Source organism: Micromesistius poutassou, assembly GCF_964030765.1.
Source record: "Micromesistius poutassou genome assembly, chromosome: 6".
Taxonomy (NCBI): domain Eukaryota; kingdom Metazoa; phylum Chordata; class Actinopteri; order Gadiformes; family Gadidae; genus Micromesistius; species Micromesistius poutassou.
Genome location: NC_140276.1, coordinates 8,699,138 through 8,711,637, shown reverse-complemented (window position 1 = coordinate 8,711,637; position 12,500 = coordinate 8,699,138). Strand labels below are relative to the sequence as shown.

The following is a 12,500-nucleotide window of genomic DNA, read 5'->3' as shown; positions in this document are numbered from 1 at the left end:
GTAACGGGGTGCCATCGTTACATGGCATTAGGACATGGTAAATATGAGCACAATATAATCTTTTCCTGTTAATCGGATTAATTTGCCAAATGCATGTGTGATTTCTTTGTATTTATGTGTCGCCCTCAGAACTTTAAAAGGTAGGCCTGATTTGTGTTTTTTCTTTCTTTTTAAGAAAAGAGACACATTAATTTCATTTTTAAGAAAAGGCCAGAAATATAGTCTACTAGGTTATGTCTAAGAGAATATTTCCACTATTCGACCTATAAAAAAAGTCTTTCAGACTATTATTTTATTGTGTAAAAATAACTTTGTATTGGTGTACACACACAGGATTATATAATAATTATCAATAAATAGGCCTATAACTAATTTAACTAGGCTAACCTATAGGCACTATATACTTTTTGGGTAGGAGGCTATATATTACCTTAAGGCCTAATTCAATTACGTCGTTAAATCCCATATGGTTAGTTTCAGGTTAAAATGTTGAAGTGGCTGTTACCCAACTTCCTTCAACTTGCTCATGTGGGCTGAAAGGTTACTAAAGTTTACAAATATCTCGATCGTCCGCACGTATGCTGCATGCATTAGGGCCTCAATGCGGTACTAAATGTTTTGCTTCAAGAATTGACACTGGCGCACACGTTCAGTGTGGAGGTTTGTGTTGAAGTGGATTTAGCCCCGGAAAACTGTAATCCGCTTTAGTTAAAGTTTTAATAAAGGTTAGAGAATATTTTTTGTATGCCAGCATCTATTGTTCCGGTCTATATTATTATAGAATATAATAAGTGCAAGATTGAAGTCGATATGTAAAATATTTGACGTAGATCAATAAAATGTTAAGTTAGTTAATATAGCTTTCTTCATCCTATTAATAACTTGCATGCACTTTTTTTTAACACTTTTTCTGTCATGCCCTATAACTGATGATGTATTAGGCCTACTTTTTTTTTTGGGCTTAGGAAAAACAAAAAAACTTTTTATATTGTCCTTTGGTAAATATCAAATTCCAACCAAATGCTAAAGCTCAATTATCCCCCAAAGAGCTTCATTTACATTCAGAGCATTTAGCAGACGTTATCCAAAGGGACTTACAGAAGTACATTTCTCAGAAGAAAGAGAAACAATACATCGCTGTCGTCCAGTCAAGATGTTCATAGAAACAAGTGCCCAGCACTTCACAGTTACTTCTCCTCTAATAAATGATAGTCAAAATTCTCTTCAAATGAAACCTAGGCGTTTGATTGACACCTACACTTTGCTACATGCCGGAATCTTCCAGTTTGCTTCACATACAGACGAGAGTCCAGCAGTGTGTCTACAAGCTGAGCTAGGAATTGGCCAATTGCCACCACTTTAAACAGACAAGCTTGTTTATCCACCGCTAAGCCAACCGGCGAGCTATTGTCCCATTGGTAAACAACAGGTATAGAAACAGCATTAGGTTCATAAAAAAAAAAAAACCACCTTACATTTATTTCTTATTTCTAAAATGAACACTCTTAAGGCAATTACAGCAGAAGGCCATAAGGTCATTATAGACTTGCTTTTAGGTGTTGAAAAGGCAAAGACAGATAGCAGTCACACAAACCTAAAAATATCTCTCCCCACACACACACACAGACACACACACACGATTAATCAGCTTTTCCGGGTGTTATCTGCACAAGGCAGCGTGGTTCCATTGTGACCAGGGTTACTGTGGTTCCTAAGCGTTCTCTTCGCTGTATGGACGGGGCTTTAAACAGCACACTGCTCCAGGGTTAGTGGGACACACTGCGATTTATTGGTCCAAGCCTTACAAATACTGCAGGTTATATAATAACAATTCATTGCAAACAGGTGATATCATATATAAATAAACATTGGGATAATGATTAAATAGTGTAAGGCTCCAATTCTCAAAAATAGTAATTCCTAAAATTGGTTAAATAAATGTAACCGGAATTACCGGAAAATTACAGTACAAACAATCACTGTTTGTATTTTAAATATTGAATACACCCAGAGATTTTAAATTCAAGATTTTTCGAACACTCAATATAAGTGTGTCAAAGTACAATAGTATTTATTTTCGGACAGGATTATTATTAAGTTAGTAACTAGGAACAGGATTATTATTAAGTTAGTAACTAGCGAAGGAAGGGGTAGACAAAAATGGAATGAAGAAATTATATAGTTAACACTCAACCTTTTCTTTTCCTTCCAGTTTTGGTCAATCAAAGGAAAAAAAGGTGGAATATCAATAACAATATTAAAATAAAATAAAATGAAAACGCTACATCTACATTGGCCCTAATAAACGGCAATGCACAGCATCACCACAATCTTATAGAGAATTACAGCTCAGTTCCTGCGGCTGGAACACTTTAGTGAACCAACGTGTTCCAGCTCGTTTGAGGCAATGGGTTATCGGAGTGTGATCGATGAATAGATGTCCTACAGAGAACAGCTCAACAGCACCACAAGCGTACAGTACAGCACAACGTCCACAATGCCATGCACATGGTCGGCTAGCAGCAGGACGACCAGACTTCAGATGGGAGGAGAGATTGCAGAGTTTGGAGGTGGGGGGGGCTTCCCATGGTGGTCTCCTACAGGAAGGGGAAGAGTCTCTTCTTGACGATGTAGAGCACGGTGGAGAAGAAGAGTGCCAGCGCCAGGAAGATGAGCAGCTTGTCTGTGAGCTCCCGTCGGTTGTACTTCGTGATCAGCTTGCGGCCCAGCTGGATGGTCCCCGTCATGGCCTTGAACTCCTCGTTGGTCTCCTGGACCGTCCTGGAGGACGTGGCTGCGGGGGACACACATCGTCTCCGCCCGTCAGCGCTTGGCTTTGTGAGCTCACGCTCGTGAAAGAGGCACCGTGCCTCCTCCCAGCACCGAGGAGGACTGTAGTCCAACATGCTGCTATCATGTTCACTGTTTCACATGATTCAAATAAAAGTACCTTTTCATTGTTAAATGGCCATTAGTTAATATTAATTGTTATATTTTGTTTTATTGTGTGCTGCTGTTACATCCACATCCCCCCTTTGGAATGAATAAAGTGCCCATTAAATGTAATTCTAATTTGAAAGAATCCTGTATTTTTTATCTGATTATCCTTAAAAAAAAACAATGCAGCTCTGAATCTAAATTAAAGATATTGGGTCTGGTACCAAGCCTTTAACACCCTAACCCTTTAACACCCTAACCCTAACCCTTTAACACCCTAACACTAACCCTTTAACACCCTAACCCTAACCTAACCCTCACCCTAACCCTTTAACAACCCTAACCTAACCCTCACCCTAACCCTAACCCTTTAACACCCTAACCCTCACCCTGACCCATTTAGCCACAGAGTGAACTTTAGATAAACGTCTGTAGCTGGTTTCTGCAGGAGGCTAACAGGTAGACTGTGGCCATTGGGGTACATCCTGCAGTCATATTCAAACACACTCTGCCATCCTTACAGTTTAAAGCCCTCCCAGAGATGAGCCTTTGTCTGATGCCGTCCCGTCCAAAATCAGCTCTTGTGGTTCTTTGAAAATCTGTTTCCCTGACGTATTGTACTGCAGTGGTGAAGCATGGCGAGAAATACAGTTGATCCTCCAGCGGATGACCTGAGCCAGCTGAAGCCTCCCTACCCGACCCGTCTAACAGATGGGCCACGTACACAAAGCACACCTCATGTTGCTAGTCTGTATCGGGCCCATAGGCGGCGCCGTTTCCACTCTATCATTTTGAACTTTACACTTTACGAACATAACCTGAAGTTGATATGTCTGCGGGTCCTCCCAGACGTGTTACTAACCCAGTGTTGTCATGGTGTCCTGACTGTGCTCCACCTGCTGCGCCATCATTCGACTCATGGTCATCAGGCTCTCTGTGATGTCACTGGACGTCTGGGTCAGACCCTCCTTGGTCTGCTTCCTGGGAAGGGAAGCGAGAACAACTCGTTCCAATAACGTCTTAGGTGCACCTGTACTGTTCCATTATTTGACAATTAGTCGTAACTCATTTATAAGTCTTTAATTAATGATGTACTAAATCATTAACAAAATATGTATACACATTTGTAGATGTTTATGACAATGTTAAACGGTCCATATTTGACCACCAGGTATGAAGTTTATTAGGCATTACAAGCCAAGACAAAATCTACCCTCTAGTGACATCCTATTGAGATTATTACCAATTACATCACTGTTAATCTAAAATAAGATGTTTTGATGTTTGGTTTTCATTGAATCAAATCAAATCGGGTCTTTAATAACGGTCAGTTGCTATGGGAACGTGTTTGTTCGATGTGACCTCGAGGTGGAAGCTCACCTTTTCCTCAACGCATCGTCTCCTCCGTTCAGCAGAGCCTCCTTTTCCAGGGCATCGATCGACATTTTACTGGTCAGGTTTGCTTTTCTCCAAGCAGTTTGGTTACTACAAAATCATAGAGCAACGTATGAGTGACACATACATTCTGCACACACGACTTAAACGGCCTAATCGACAAATAGATGAATTGTTAAACTATATTGATGGACTCAGCTTTAACCCTATAAGACCTAAAAGCACTTCACCTGATCATCTGTTTTCGATGTCCCTCCACCTGCTGCAGTAAAGCCTGCTTGTCCGACTCCTTGTCCTGCTCCAACCCCATTTGCTCTAGATCCTGTTCCAATTAAAACACCACCCAAGTTCAAGTCTGTGGCAGTGTCCGCTTTACATAGAATACATGTTCATAAGGTACATATACACATACAGTGTCCGCTTTACATAGAATACATGTTCATAAGGTACATATACATACACAGTGTCCGCATTACATAGAATACATGTTCATAAGGTTACCTGTATCCGGAGTCTGAGATTCTGGAAATTCTCTTTCACTATTGAATTGAGTTCTGTCAGTGTGCTTTGCGGTCCCGTACACTCCCTTACATCCTAGAAGAACATTTAACACAGAAGGCACTCAGGCGACGGAATGACAGTAATGACAGTAATGACGGAATGACAGTAAGCAGCTCGGCCAAAAACAAGCGATCAGCTGCAGTCAGACGTGAGGCCAGCGGCGGAAATACTCGTTATTATTGAACCATGTCGCCTCTGCCCGATTAATGAGCGGTACAAAAATGACAACTTAAACGGTCATTGTATAGTATATGATGATAATTACATAGCCATGACCGTACGTTCTTACCTGGACGAGGGCCTTTATTTCCAAATCATATTTAAGTATTTCTTGCTCGCATATTCGGACGTGTACATCCAAGCACGCCATGTTGGCCGGTCGGAGCCGCTGCGACTACGGCAAGCAGGAAGCCCGCTGGTCAGATTGACTCAGGAACCTTTGATTCGCTTACTGTCGTTCACTGTGTACGGTCCAATAATTCGGCTTTAAAGAACTCTACCCTTTTAAAAAAACTCTTACCAACGGACACACAAACGCTCTACATCAGATAATTTATTATTTCATTTTAAGCATATGTACATCACTTACAAATACAACAGAAACAGAGACAACTCTGTGAAGAAACATCAAAAGGGATAACCCGTTGTAAGGAAACACACTCAGGAAAAAACACTCTTAAGTTATCGTAAATGTATGCAATCCTTTGGGAATCTTTACCCAAGACACCACTGCCACAAATAGTAAGGCACACAATGAATGCAGCTTGACAAGTAGCCCTATTGGTCAGTGAGGAGTGAAAGGCACGTTCTCCATTGGTGTACAGCGTCTGTAGTTAACACACACACACACACACACACACACACACACACACACACACACACACACACACACACACACACACACACACACACACACACACACACACACACACACACACACGTTACATAAACATCTAACCTGCCAGAGCAGAAAGTGTGTGCAATTCAAACTACAAAGTCAAATACTTTTTTGTGTTAGAGTTCTAGTCCCAGTGGTAGCGGAGGTACCAGATGGTTTCATTGGATAGGGCGGGTCCGAACAGTGGATTCAGCTGGGCCAGGATAGCTATCAACCAACTGTAGGGATTACAAACCAATCAAGAGTAATCTGAAAGTCATACACTTCAAATTAAAAAAATATATTTTAATTGTAGCAGATTTTTGTGGTCATTATAGTTCTAATGTTTTGGTATTTAATGTGGTATTGACTATAGGTATTATTAACGGGTTATCTCGTCTCTACTGCCCTCTAGCGTCCTTTCAAATGTAACTTGACTCCGTCGTTAACTTGAATCGTGTGAAATTGTAAACCATTAGGTAGAAATCTAGAAATGTGCCAAGAGGGATCAGCTATATATTTTAATCATCATATAAATAATCACTACAAAATCGATTCGATACACAAAACAGTTTAGAGACAAGAGTTTAGGCCTAAGTGTGAACAAACATTGCTTTTCAAACGTAGACTTTTCTTTTCGTAATGTCACGTTTTCATCTGTTGTCGTTGGGCCATTAACATTCCTTTTGCAAATGTGTGTAAAAATGTACTTAAAACCATACAAACTTAAACAATGCTTTGAGACCTCACTTCGACTGAACAACATTACATGCTGCAGGTTGGAAATACTTACAACAGGTAGCAACACACTGCAGTCATTACCAGCATGGTTACAATCACACTGCAAGAAGAAACAAGGAATGGTTAACATTCATCCGCATCACTTCTCCTACATCATATGATACAACCAACGATTGGGTGACAAATGCAGAAAAGGGAAGTTATCCACAGTCGAAAATACTATTTTATTATATAGGCCTATTCTATTATTGGTGTGCTCCAGTATCGGTTCGAGCGCAGTAGGACCTAGAAAGTACACGATCGTAAGGATTATACTGCATGACTACAAGATGTTTTTAAATAAGGTTCACTCATCTGGTCTATTTGAGCCTGACAGCACTTCTGCAACTTATTAACCCTGAAGCGACAAACATTTAAGTCAAATGTTATTTAAAGTTGAGTATAGTCTACTCTTTAAAAGTACACTTAATTAAATCCAAATAGATGTAATATACCAAGTTATACAGCTATTTCTAAAAAGCTAGGTTGATAGCCAGTGAAGCTAACAAACTTACCCTTTGTTGGGTCCTTTAGGAATAAGGAACGGGATCACAATGCCGACAAGACCCCAAAAGGCCGTCATCACGATTATGGAGATCGTGAACGATAGTTCGGCCATAGCTCCTTAATAAGTAGAAACAAAAAGGCAACGTGAAAACTTTGTAATTGAAGTGAGTAGAAGTTGACAGCAAGGAAATGAACGACAAAACTCCGCCGCACATCACATGACCGCCGGGAGGGGGAGGAGGAGGAACGGGAGTCACGCGTCTGGAGGCGGTGCGCTGGAGAGGGTGGATAATATTAAGTCCGTTTAGTACTTGATATCAACCTCAAAGTATACAATTGTCTTTCAGTTTAGAAGGGAACAATTCTTTTTTTTGTTTTGTTTTAAAAGTAGGCCTATCTCAACTCTGCAACCAGCTATACCGTGTTTGGTTCACTCTTTAGTGGAGGTTGGGTTTAGTCTACACCGGAACACCCACCCAGCGGTGCCGGACGTCTCTTTGGATCACAGGCTCTCAGAGAGCGAGCTGGCGGAGGCAGAACCAGGGAGCTTCGGCCCCGAAGAACAACGCAATGCCTTGACGGCATGGGGAAGACAATTGCATACTTAGGTTTGACAAAGTACTACGCTAACTCAATGTATACCGAAAAAGTTACCATCTGCTCCTGAAAGTAAATAAATGATTGAAGTACTGATCCGCTAATGCATACGACCCGGTCAAAGGATTGTATGCAAAACCGTAATCCTAGATTCCTGAATACCTCCTTTGTAAATTATCAGTTATAGACCAAGTTGTGACACTGATATTAGTTTTTAAAATCATGTTCTCTGAAGACAATTTCAGGTGACTGCATTGAAGAAATGAATAGTATTGCATGTGAAGTTATTTCACAATTAAATGCAACAAGCTCTAAGCAGTACTTGCATTATACCTGAACAAACACCTTAAACCAGATACCCTCTACATACTGACTTTCAATAACATACTAACTCAAACAATTCAAAGAAAATCAAGGCTGACAAGTGTGAAGTCCATTTATACAACAGTTTATTTTGTATGCCAAAGGTCTTGTTACTCCTGCATCTTCTCAATGGTCTCCTCCTTGTATTTGCCCTTCTCCTTCCCGTCAGCGCGGGACTTGGCCTTGCGCTCGAGGATCTTCTTGCGGTCTTTGTCGAGCTTCAGCCTGGTGATGACAACCTGGTGGAGAGAGAAGTAGTGTCAATAAAACATCCCCAGATTGAATGAATGGCAGTCAGCAGACTACTTCCAATACATTTAAATGTTGTTAATAACTACAAGTATAATGGACAAAGGCTAGCTGTCTGGACATAAGATTGGACTCTACTGTTTACACCACTCAACTGAAGCTACATGATGTCATTTTAAACCCCTCATATGTGTAGCCCTTATTGCACAATGTCACTAGAGCGCAATCTTTTGCCACCCAAGGTTGAGTCATTCACTATTATCACATGAGTCTAGAAGACATTGATTTCCCTTTGCAAAAAAGCTTCAGGTCAACTGAGGAGAAATGGCAAAAACTAACCTGTCCAAGACACAAGTCGAACAAGAAACCATGGCTGAACAGTTTGTGCCAAACAAAAGTGGAATGAGTGTTAACAGAACAGCACCAACGTGCAAATCAGACCTGTTCAGAGCCAGCTATCTTATCTTAAAAAGGGAGAGCTTTTCTTCAGTTTACATAAACAGCAACTGAACCAAAGGGAGCAGGGTGGTGGAGAACAGTGAAAATGGAGCTTTTAAACAATTCTACTAACGGGGGAATCGTTGACAGGAGCTGCCCCTGCAACGCAGTCACTGAAAGGCTAAGTTAAAACACTAGTTTACAACCATCAACAACATCCAACGATAAAGCTCGGTTCATCATTTCACCCCAAATCATCTAAGAAATGTCTGTTGACATTATCGATCATATTAAATTTACCAAGACTAATTACTATGCTGTGTTGGACAAGTAGCAGGTCAAATTAAGCTCAGACATTTGAAGGCTGGAAATACAACAGCATTCATTAAAAATAATCAACCTGTGTTACTTCGGTATCACATATACTAAAATTGGAACGATACAGAGAAGATTAGCATGGCCCCTGCGCAAAGGAGACACGCAAATTCGTGAAGCGTTCTTTTTTTTTTAAAAAAAGGGAAAGAAAAAAAATAATAATCAACCTCTAGTCTCCGACAACCAGGAACATGTTGACTAAAACTACTTTGTAGGAGAAATACCAGGAAAGGACCATGTCACTGTGACATTGGAAAATATATGGGACAGAAAAATGGAAGCTCTGGCCAATCAATAAGGTAACGTTTAGAGTAACTGAAGGTTTAATGACTCAAGACGCCTCATGATGAACAGCCACTGGAGGTGAGCTGGTTCCACTGGAGGTGAGCTGGTTCCACTGCTGCCGCCCCCCCCCGCTGTGTGACAACCCTCCAAGCAGACCGTACCTTGCTGGAGTGGATTCCGACGTGGACCGTGGTTCCGTTGGCCTTCTCTCTCTGCACGCGCTCGATGTAGATGACGTACTTCTTCCTGTAGACCTGCACTACTTTGCCGATCTGCTGACCTTTGTAGTGTCCGCGCACCACCTGGTGGATGAACACAGTGTAAATACAACAGGAAGTGGAGGAACACAAACACAGCTCCCCAGTGACCAGTGAGCCCACACACACACCTGGACCTCGTCGTCCTTGCGGATGGGCATCGACCTCACGTTGTACTTCTGCCGGAGCTCCTTGGACAGCGGGGAGGACATGATCTTCCTCCTGATGTGTGAGGGGGCGTTGAAGTGCCTCTTGCGGTTCTTGCGCCGAGAGGACGTCAAAAATGGATTCAACTTCATGATGCTGCAGACAAAGAGAGAGTTGTTGAATAAAAGAAGAAAACTTTAGACGCTTGCAAACTGCTCACTCGTAGAAGCTCCTATCACACTGCTCACTCGTAGAAGCTCCTATCACACTGCTCACTCGTAGAAGCTCCTATCACACTGCTCACTCGTAGAAGCTCCTATCACACTGCTCACTCGTAGAAGCTCCTATCACACTGCTCACTCCTAGAAGCTCCTATCACACTGCTCACTCCTAGAAGCTCCTATCACACTGCTCACTCCTAGAAGCTCCTATCACACTGCTCACTCCTATCACACTGCTCACTCCTAGAAGCTCCTATCACACTGCTCACTCCTAGAAGCTGACCCATGCAGGAGGGTGAAGCCAGGAGGCAGACCCTTCACGTCTGGACCTCCAGTCCCGGTCATCTCACACATGATGCGGGACTCTCACACATGCGGGACTGCGAATCTCCGGACCCCCAGACGTCTCACCGACCCCGGTCCCCTTTACGAGCTGCGCTCAGCATCACGTTGAACTGCTAGCCAGCGTTAGCTAGCAGGCTAACAGTAGCATAGCAGCATAACAACGTCCTGTGGTGGACGGGTTGTGGTGAACGACACTGGTTCAGATCCCTTCACACCCTCCACCCTATCAGCCACACGAGGCTTTAAGGTCCACTCCGTCTTATTCTCCCCATCGTGCCCCGCTGCGGTCTGACGGTAGCGGTCTGATATCACGGGATATCAAACCAATACATTGGACGTTTTTCACAATATAGGTCATTTTAAGACGACGGTAGTACAACGGTTGTGTTTACGAGGTGAGGGGGGAACACTTTAAGGCAAAGTAAAGGATGGATGAAGATAACTTTGGTAAGATTGTCAGCCAGGAATTCTTACCCTGCCGTTCACTCCTCAATGTCCGGCGGAAAAGAGAATCTGGTAGTACTTCCGCCTGCATTAGTTCACACACAACTCTCGCGAGAAGTGTCAAATAACGAGAAGACAAATGTTGCAATACACAAAACACATTTATGAAAACAAAAAGTAGTATCATATTTAAATACAATTTGAAAATCATTTGAAATAATTAGAATGGTTACACATGACCAACTGTTGTCGTGGATGTTTCCATGTATTTCACAATGTTATTGCATTTAGATAGTAGGTCAATGATAAATAATGTCTAAAAATATATATATTTTATATTACATTTTCTAAACTTATAACTTAATATTTGTTTATTAAGGGTTGTGTGCAAGCATTTATCCAAACTATTTATTGGTGAAACATCCTCTTAATCCTTTTTAAAACTAGTCACTAGATGGCGCCATAAAGCAGTTGAAATCAATAACCTGGTCACTTGTAAAGTTTTATATTTTTCATGACTAGTCTCATTTTATAGCACTAGTCATAGTTCAGACAGATATATTCCTAGATGTCGTAGGCCTACGCAGGCCAGTAGCTCTGCGTTAGCCCAATATTCATAAAGGGCAAACATCTGTGTTGTTGAGCAGAAGAACACCCGTCAGAGGCTGTGTTCGTTCATCGCTGAGCGGGTGAGACCCTTGTTGCGCTATCTGCTCCTACAAGCGACCACCAAGCGGCGAGAGGAGCTCTGCGCCGTTTCCTCCCCGGCGCGCAGTTGACGGAGGCTGCTGCTGCCTGCGCTGCTGTGTGTCTGGAGGTGATGTTGTCATAGCCTCCTGCTCTGAGCCCGGGCAGCCCCAGCCCCGCTCTCATAGCTGTCGCGGCAGTGCGGATGTGGAGCCATCAACACAACGGTTCGTCCAGCGGAAAGAGACCGAGAAGAAGATGAAATGTTTTTCCCGATATCTGCCGTACCTCTTCCGCCCCCCAAGTACCATCCTGTCTTCCACTTGCCACACCGAAGGTAGGGTGGGACACACAGGGGCTGTCAAGGGGCTTACTGTGTGTGTGTGTGTGTGTGTGTGTGTGTGTGTGTGTGTGTGTGTGTGTGTGTGTGTGTGTGTGTGTGTGTGTGTGTGTGTGTGTGTGTGTGTGTGTGTGTGTGTGTGTGCGTGTGTGCGTGTGTGTTTAACATCGGGGGAGACAGGCTTGCGGACGGTGTTTAGATGCTTACATCTATGAACGATGACAGTCCAAGACATTTAAATGTGGATCTAAGTTATAATATTCTGTTGTAGCTATGCCTCATATGTCCCACTGTAGATCCTCCATATATTATAAAGTTACGGGCTGAATTCTTGCTTGGATGTCTGACAGAGCAGAAGGCGATAGGAAACACCTGACTTATCCAAAGCATGTGACAGTGTGCACTATGTGTTTTTAGGCTTGGTTGCGTAGGCGATCTGAGAGGGAATCCTTGAAATGCCGGACTTCTGCTATACTGAATGCGCTTAGCGTTCAAGTACGTTCAACCTTTAAACATGTTCTGAGTGATTCCTTTAGTAAGATAACCTAAACCTATATTCCAATCTATTGCCATCTATTCTATTCTAAAATATTTTTTCCGCTCCATAAATGTACTCTTTTAGTAGTAGGCCTATAACAAGTTTAGACTTGCTACTGCTATCCATTTAGTCCATTATTCATAGGCCTCTCTTAAAG

General features: G+C 42.3%; 4 protein-coding genes and 1 non-coding gene across 5 annotated transcripts in view; 2 read left to right on the top strand and 3 right to left on the bottom strand.

Moving 5' to 3' along the window:
• The window catches only part of nkx2.5 (NK2 homeobox 5), a gene marked incomplete at both ends in the record, with an annotated part of 1,234 nt that extends 1,193 nt beyond the window's left edge, over positions 1-41 (top strand). Inside the window, one exon of the mRNA XM_084469465.1 lies at positions 1-41. This exon is cut by the window's left edge and continues 561 nt beyond it. Coding sequence (XP_084325591.1) covers positions 1-41 — 41 coding nt within the window.
• A 1,644-nt stretch (positions 42-1,685) lies between these two features.
• On the bottom strand, positions 1,686-5,308 carry LOC311344950 (vesicle transport protein SEC20-like). Its single transcript, XM_084469305.1, has 6 exons — positions 5,183-5,308; positions 4,834-4,926; positions 4,563-4,654; positions 4,318-4,422; positions 3,800-3,918; positions 1,686-2,794 (listed from the first exon to the last, which is right to left on the bottom strand). Exons 1-6 carry the CDS (start codon positions 5,261-5,263, stop codon positions 2,598-2,600), a joined length of 687 nt encoding a protein of 228 aa, XP_084325431.1. The 5' UTR covers positions 5,264-5,308; the 3' UTR covers positions 1,686-2,597.
• A 120-nt stretch (positions 5,309-5,428) lies between these two features.
• Positions 5,429-7,284, bottom strand: atp6v0e1 (ATPase H+ transporting V0 subunit e1). Its single transcript, XM_084469455.1, has 4 exons — positions 7,066-7,284; positions 6,564-6,611; positions 5,899-6,009; positions 5,429-5,720 (listed from the first exon to the last, which is right to left on the bottom strand). The coding sequence occupies exons 1-3, from the start codon at positions 7,167-7,169 to the stop codon at positions 5,916-5,918; spliced, it is 246 nt and encodes an 81-aa protein (XP_084325581.1). The 5' UTR covers positions 7,170-7,284; the 3' UTR covers positions 5,429-5,720; positions 5,899-5,915.
• An 802-nt stretch (positions 7,285-8,086) lies between these two features.
• rpl26 (ribosomal protein L26) lies at positions 8,087-10,870 on the bottom strand. Its single transcript, XM_084469808.1, has 4 exons — positions 10,809-10,870; positions 9,753-9,924; positions 9,526-9,666; positions 8,087-8,256 (listed from the first exon to the last, which is right to left on the bottom strand). Exons 2-4 carry the CDS (start codon positions 9,918-9,920, stop codon positions 8,128-8,130), a joined length of 438 nt encoding a protein of 145 aa, XP_084325934.1. The 5' UTR covers positions 9,921-9,924; positions 10,809-10,870; the 3' UTR covers positions 8,087-8,127.
• Positions 9,107-9,212, top strand: LOC311349405 (U6 spliceosomal RNA). The gene has a single exon (XR_014636480.1). It is a non-coding gene; the product is annotated as a U6 spliceosomal RNA (small nuclear RNA).
• Positions 10,871-12,500: the final 1,630 nt, after the last annotated feature.

Coding starts and splice junctions, on each gene's coding strand:
- atp6v0e1 (XM_084469455.1), bottom strand. CDS start 7,169: ATGGCCGAACTATCGTTCACGATCTCCATAATCGTGATGACGGCCTTT. Junction 6,612..7,065: donor CCTAAAGGACCCAACAAAGG/GTAAGTTTGTTA, acceptor TTCTTCTTGCAG/TGTGATTGTAACCATGCTGG. Junction 6,010..6,563: donor GCAGTGTGTTGCTACCTGTT/GTAAGTATTTCC, acceptor TAATCCCTACAG/TTGGTTGATAGCTATCCTGG.
- LOC311344950 (XM_084469305.1), bottom strand. CDS start 5,263: ATGGCGTGCTTGGATGTACACGTCCGAATATGCGAGCAAGAAATACTT. Junction 4,655..4,833: donor ATCTCAGACTCCGGATACAG/GTAACCTTATGA, acceptor TAATTGGAACAG/GATCTAGAGCAAATGGGGTT. Junction 3,919..4,317: donor GACGATGCGTTGAGGAAAAG/GTGAGCTTCCAC, acceptor TTCCCTTCCCAG/GAAGCAGACCAAGGAGGGTC.
- rpl26 (XM_084469808.1), bottom strand. CDS start 9,920: ATGAAGTTGAATCCATTTTTGACGTCCTCTCGGCGCAAGAACCGCAAG. Junction 9,667..9,752: donor GCAAGGACGACGAGGTCCAG/GTGTGTGTGTGG, acceptor TTCATCCACCAG/GTGGTGCGCGGACACTACAA. Junction 8,257..9,525: donor TCGGAATCCACTCCAGCAAG/GTACGGTCTGCT, acceptor TCTCTCCACCAG/GTTGTCATCACCAGGCTGAA.